This window comes from Chrysochloris asiatica, unplaced genomic scaffold (assembly GCF_000296735.1).
Source record: "Chrysochloris asiatica unplaced genomic scaffold, ChrAsi1.0 scaffold00056, whole genome shotgun sequence".
NCBI classification, from domain to species: Eukaryota; Metazoa; Chordata; class Mammalia; order Afrosoricida; family Chrysochloridae; genus Chrysochloris; species Chrysochloris asiatica.
Window position 1 is genome coordinate 969,261 of NW_006408574.1, and position 6,042 is coordinate 975,302.

The 6,042-nt window shown below is 56.1% G+C and overlaps 1 protein-coding gene across 7 annotated transcripts in view; it reads right to left on the reverse strand.

Annotated features, from left to right (window-relative positions):
• GRIN1 (glutamate receptor, ionotropic, N-methyl D-aspartate 1) overlaps nt 1-6,042 on the reverse strand; it is a 29,075-nt gene that overhangs the window by 7,363 nt on the left and 15,670 nt on the right. For all 7 annotated transcript variants that reach the window (XM_006863673.1, XM_006863671.1, XM_006863668.1 and 4 more), the window contains 6 exons: nt 4,771-4,892; nt 4,523-4,697; nt 3,490-3,634; nt 3,309-3,392; nt 433-574; nt 223-350 (listed from right to left, as the gene is read on the reverse strand). In XM_006863673.1, the coding sequence (XP_006863735.1) occupies nt 223-350; nt 433-574; nt 3,309-3,392; nt 3,490-3,634; nt 4,523-4,697; nt 4,771-4,892 (796 nt within the window). The remainder of the gene's footprint in view (nt 1-222; nt 351-432; nt 575-3,308; nt 3,393-3,489; nt 3,635-4,522; nt 4,698-4,770; nt 4,893-6,042) is intronic.

The window sequence follows — 6,042 nt, forward strand, 5'->3', positions numbered from 1 at the left end:
GACTTACTCAGGCTCACAGACCCCACCCACCCATCAGGCCCCGCCTCCTTCATAGACTCATCACAGATTCCGCCTGCTCTAAATGCCCCCAGGCTCACAGGTTCGGCTCCACACACTACAGGTACCACCCACTTCAAGTCCGCAGGTCCCCCCACTGGAGGAGACCTAGCGCCCACCCAGACCCCTGCGAACGCGTGCAGTGGCAAGCCCCCTGCCTCATACCCGCTCCTGCGTGCCGAATTTGCCATCAGCTACCAGGTGCACCTCGTAGGTGAAGTTCATGGTCCTCGCCAGCTTGATGAGCAGGTCGATACAGAAACCGTAACAGCACTGAGGTACCGTGTGGCGAGCTGAGGATGAGGGGCTGTAACTGCTGGGCTCCCGGCTGTCATCACCACCCCGCGTCCCAGCGCCCTCGTGACCAGCACTCACGGCTGCCCGGCGACGTGTCGTTGGGGCCTGTGCAGATCACCTTCTTAACTGGATCTCCGTTAACCGTGAACTCCTCCTTGCAAGTTCCGTCGTTCATGGTGGGCTTCACGTACACGAAAGGCTCCTGGTGGATTGTCACGATCTGGGGCGGGTGGGGGGCGGTGAAAGGGTAGCCTTCAGCCTTGACCATGACTCCGTTACCTTGTGTACAGTCAGCCTCTGGGTGTTCAGCTCCCCGCCCCCTCGCCCCGTGCCCCCTGTGTTCTGTACCCTGCAGTTCGCTGCTGACCTGGCCCCCTCTTCAGATTCCTTGCCACAGTGAATATCCCCAGCTTCCTGCTACCCTCGGGAGCCGTATCACGGGCGCTGCCCACAGTACCCTTCTTTGAGATGTCATCAGATGGTGCTCAGCTTTCTGGAGGCCATTTCTGGGATCCCAGGGCCACTTTTGGGGCTTAGACACCACTCCCTCCTAGGGGTGAGGGGGAGCTGCCATATGTCCAGTCTGTGCCCATCTTCTTTGACTTCTCAGAGAAACTTTCTGTTCCAGCCCAGAGCCATGGTCCTCGTGTGACCCAACTATGTCTTTCCTGCAGGCCCCGGCCTCTCAGACTCCCCAGACGCTCTGCAGCACTGGGCCTTTGATCATCATCTTCCTTCCTTTCCTCCCTCCCTTTTGATGTTGATCTTTCAGATCTCATGGGGGCGGGCGGGGGCGGGGAGGGGTGCTTCTTAAGTTTTGGACTCCTTGGACCCAAGATTGTGACCTCACTGTCCTCGGGTGGAGATGGGGTGGGGAGGGGAGGTGGTGTGGGAGCTGAGTGTGCAAAATGAGCAGGGACTGAGGGTTGTGAGCAGGGGCTGCGGCCAGTGGGTTGTGTTGCACAGGTGAATGGAATTCGGAAGAAAGGAAGGTGTGAATAGGGTTGAGCAGGGTCTAGGAGCAGGGCCTGGGGATCTTGGGAGAGTGATTCTGAAGGGATGGAAACAGTTGGGTTGACTTTGATCCATGGGGGAGAGGGCTCCACAGTGGAAACAAAATTTCTTCTTTCAACTTTCTGTATGTTTGTATTTGATAAGAATCAGTGTATAAAGACTATCTCTGCCTTGAGCATTGTAAAGATGTCTACATGGGATTCCATTGGAACCTTAGGGGACAGTGAGCTTATGTTAATGGGGAAGGAGCAGTTCAGAGCAGGACGGTCAGAATGGATGCCCAACTGGAAGATGCTGTCAGTGTTAGTGAATTGCATGGACAATCTGTTGAGTAGCTGGTGCACACTTGCCGTGTATGTTCTCAATCACTGCCACCATGAAATACACTAATAACAAACTGATTCCTCAGTTGCCGTAGTCACATTTCAAGAATTCCAAATCCCAGGTGGCCAGCACCAACCCACTGCTGCTAAGTTGATTTTGGATGACAGCAACCCTAGAGGGTCAGAGTAGAAGTTCCCATAGGATTTCTGGGGCCCGTATTCTTCATGGAAGCCAGTTGTCTCATTTCTCCTTCCTAGCGGCTCCACGTGAATCCCACCCCCTCACTGTTCACTTAAGCCACCACCCTACCAGAGGCCCCCCTATTGGACATCCCTGTTCCAGATCTCAGTGGGATTGAACTCAAAAGCATTGGATCCCTTCTGATATCTTAATTTGCTCAGATCATTTAAAATACATGAAGCTAACCCTATACCAGAGTCCTGGTGTGGCGCTGTGGGCTAATGCGTCAGACTGCAAAGTCGTTTGAACTGCAAAGTCAGTGGTTCAAGCTCATCAGCTGCTCCTTGGAAACCCTATACAGGGTCACTATGGGTCGGAACCGACTCAATGGCACTTAACAACAACAACATACATAGTTTAAAAATCAAATAGTCTTGAACGGTGTGCTGATTTACACAGCTGTGCTCACTTTGGACCAGTTTATCCTGGTGTGGCACTGTAGGATAAGAACTCGACTGTTAACCACAAGTTCGGTGGTTTGAACTCATCAACTGCTACTTGGAAACCCTATACAGGATTGCTATGAGTCAGAACTGACTTGATGGCACTTTAACAACAACAACAACACTTAAATAATTTATACTCATTTCTGTATGTAGGTTATACATACATGCTATATTTAAATTAAAAGTTTACCAAAAAAATCAGTGTGGGCAGAATAATAAAGTTGAAAAAAAACACTATCCACATCTGCAGCCCAGATGTGACTTCTAGCCATTACTTGCAGACTGTTCAATGTGAGGTGTCTGAGCTGCAGGGAGACACATACACCGTGTAGGTGATGGAGAAGGGTACCAGAAGGGCTGAGGGTGGTGCCCAATAGGCAGGTGCTGAGGCAGAGGCCATGGGAGCTGGCTCAGGCTGGAGGGGTAGGCCCAGAAATACAGAGGGTCAAGAGAGATTGAAGACATGGGATATCAGGGCAGGATTGTTGGGCGCGTTGCATTGAAGAACCTTGCCTTTGGTGGTGTAAGATACAGGCCTGAGGCACTTTGGATCTGCATGAGGAGGGCCTGGGGGGTTGGATGGAGTCTGAGGATGACCCTGAAGTACCCTTCATAGGAGTCTGGTTCCGGAATAAAGGTTGTGAGGAGCAAGACCAGCTAGGGAGGGAGGGGGTAGTGCAGGGAGAACAGCGTGAGTGTCACACCAGGAGGCCCTGAAGGCTGCAGAGGGGCACCGGGGGACCCTGGACAGAGAGTCCACAGTGGGTCCAGAGTGACCATCTATCTGTCTGTCCCTCCTTAGGGTCCTGTCTAATGTCTCCCTAAGGGTATTCTCGTCCCGTAGCCTGCTCTCCTGGCTTCTGCCCACCTTAATCTGCTGCCAGGTCTGACAGGCTGGGTGGGGTGTCCCGGGTGAGAGTGGGGGCCCACCTTTAACCTGGTCGACATCTGGTACCCTCGAGGCTTCTCCGTCTCTCCCCCTGGCCAGATGATTTTCCTGTCGTTGGGGATAACCTGGGGGTGGGAGTATGAGATGGAGGGTGGCCACGCAGGGGTCTTGGCCCCAGGACCCTAAGGCCCCAGCCCCCACCCCCTCATGACCCCCACCTACATGGGTGCCATTGTAGATGCCCACTTGCACCAGCTTTCGGTTCTGCAGGTTCATGATACTGTAGTTGGCAAACTTCCGGTCCCCATCCTCATTGAATTCCACGCGGCCAGTCACCCCTTCTGCATACTTTGAAGACATCAGCACCCTGCGGTGAGGGAGGTGGTCAGGGACCATAAGACTTCCAATCCTCCTGCATGGAGCTTCCCTCATGTGGGGAGTGATGGAAAGGGCCATGGTCTGCACATGCGCCCGACAGGCAGGCCAGGGACCCTGGGCCCCAGAGCCTGTATCCAGAGCTTTCTATGGTCAGGATCTTCTAGCCTTAACGCAGCTACCTCAGTTTAGGGAGGAGGAGGCAGAAGTCCACAAGCTCATGTGTGTGTGTGTGTGCCATGCTGGTGAGCTGTGTGTGCAGTGAAGCCTGGTGGGAGGTCTAGTGTCTCTGCTCGCTTACCTGTGTGCCCTGTGCACACCTGTGTCCATATAGCGCCTCCACCTGCACTGTGTGGGCACCCCAGGGTGGGTTGGGGACTTTTGGGCAGACTAGAGTCGTGGGTGCTAGGTGGCCCTTACTCCTAGCAGGGGGGCCCCGGCTCTATGGCTCAGTGCAGCTTCTGAGTCCTTGCTCATCTTGGGGGCCCTGAAAACTCTAGGCCCCACCTCCAGACAGAGCCTCCCCAATGGGCTGCAGCCTAGATGGGGGTGGGTGGCCTCAGGTGGTCTGCTACGAGGCTTTGGTTTGTGACAGTGCAGGTGTTGGTGTCAAACTTGGGCCATCACAGTGGACACGCAGATGGGCGACGGGAGGGGTAGGAGGACAGAGATGGAGGAGAAGGAAGTGGGAAGGTGAAGGGGGATGGGGAAGGGGCGGGGAAGGGTGGACCCCTGGGGTATGGGAGGAGGTGGAGAGGAGAGAGGTGGTGAAGGTGAGGGAGATGCAGAGGACCGAGGACGGAGGACACAGTCTGTGGACTTTGAAGGTGAGTTTGACCGGCTGCCAAGCCTGCCCCCTGGAAGACGTGGCCTCACCCACCTCTTGAAGAGCGGCCCGGTTTTCCAGATGTTGGTGTTGCCCACGCAGCCCCGCGGCGGGTCGGTGATATTCTCTTTCTCCAGGAGCTCGTGCACGGCCTGCGCCACCACGCCCACGGCGTCGCTGATGTGCGCGGACTCGTTCTTGCCGCTGATGAGCTGCAGTCCAATGATACCTGCGGGACAGCGGCAGCTTAGAGGCCGGTCCACTCCGGCGGTCCCGACAGCCCCCCACAGCCCGGGACTCACCATCCGGAGCATAGCGCAGGGCATTGCCCGAGATCTCACGCTCGCCCACCAGCCACACGTACCCGGAGCCCGTCATGTTGAGCATCGCTGCCGCGCGGTACACGGTGGCAGCATCGTCCTCGCTGTGGGGCAGACAGGGGTGACGAGCCAGGACTCCAGCCCTCCCCACCCGCGCGGGCCTTCGTCCCCCGGGGTCCTCCTTTTCTGTGGCGCAACCAAGTCCCTAAGTGCCTGGCCCCGGAGACTCCACTGAGGTCCAGCCAATACCCCCCCGAGTTGTTTGGACCCAGACATCTCACAGAACTAACGCGGCCAGCACTCCCGGCCCTGGTACCTGGGCCATTTACTAACCTGGACCTGAGATGCCAGGTATGGGGCCAGCCTCCCTGCTCTAGCCTCCCAGGCTTCTCTTGCTGTCTGTCACCTTGCCCTTGGGCTGGAACCTGGTCTATTAGGAAGGCCTATGCTATACGTGTGGGGGGGAGGGGTGCGGCAAGGTGACCTGAGGGGGGTGTTATATTGATCACTCACTTACCACCACAATCTAAATACTTCACCTTAACTCTAGTGCCCTCCCTGTGCTGGTACAGAGAGACATTCAGAGGCAGACCTGAGCTGGAAAGCCCACCCCATCTCCCTCAGGGTCTCCAGGTCCAAAGTGTGAAATGAGGGGTGGGACTCCCCAGAATGCAGAGATATTGGCAGAGCCAGTGCCCGAAAGTGCCCTGAGCAGAAGCCCCCCAAAGATGGGGAGGGGTGGCTTGCCATCTGGAACAGCTGCACAGCCTCTGCCCCCCACGCTGGGACTCCACAAGGACCTGAGAGGTCTCTTTTTCTCCTCCCAGGCACTCAGAGTGTCCTCGTGGGTGAGCCCAGGTAGGCGATGAAGCAGGGGACCAGTCCTCTGGGCCTGGGATCTCTCTGGTCACAACAAGAGTCTGTGAGATGCCACCGCGGGTCCTGGCCCTCCTGGACTCCTTCCTGCAAGACCCTCCCCTGTAGGGTCTGCTCTGGGTCATGCTGTGCACTTGGCTTCTTCAATGCATAGGCAGTGGGCACAAGATATCGGGCTGCGGCCCCAAGACCAGGGCTATTTTTACGATAACAACTGACCTTGGAAACTAAGGGGCCCTTGGCTCCCTGAGAGTCTGTTCCCCATTTCTTTCTTTTCTCAAGGACTAGAGGAGCTCTGGTAGCGTAGTGGTTACGAATCGGGCTGCGAACCTTAAGGTCAGCGGTTCGAAACTACCAGCCGCTCCGCGGGAGAAAGAT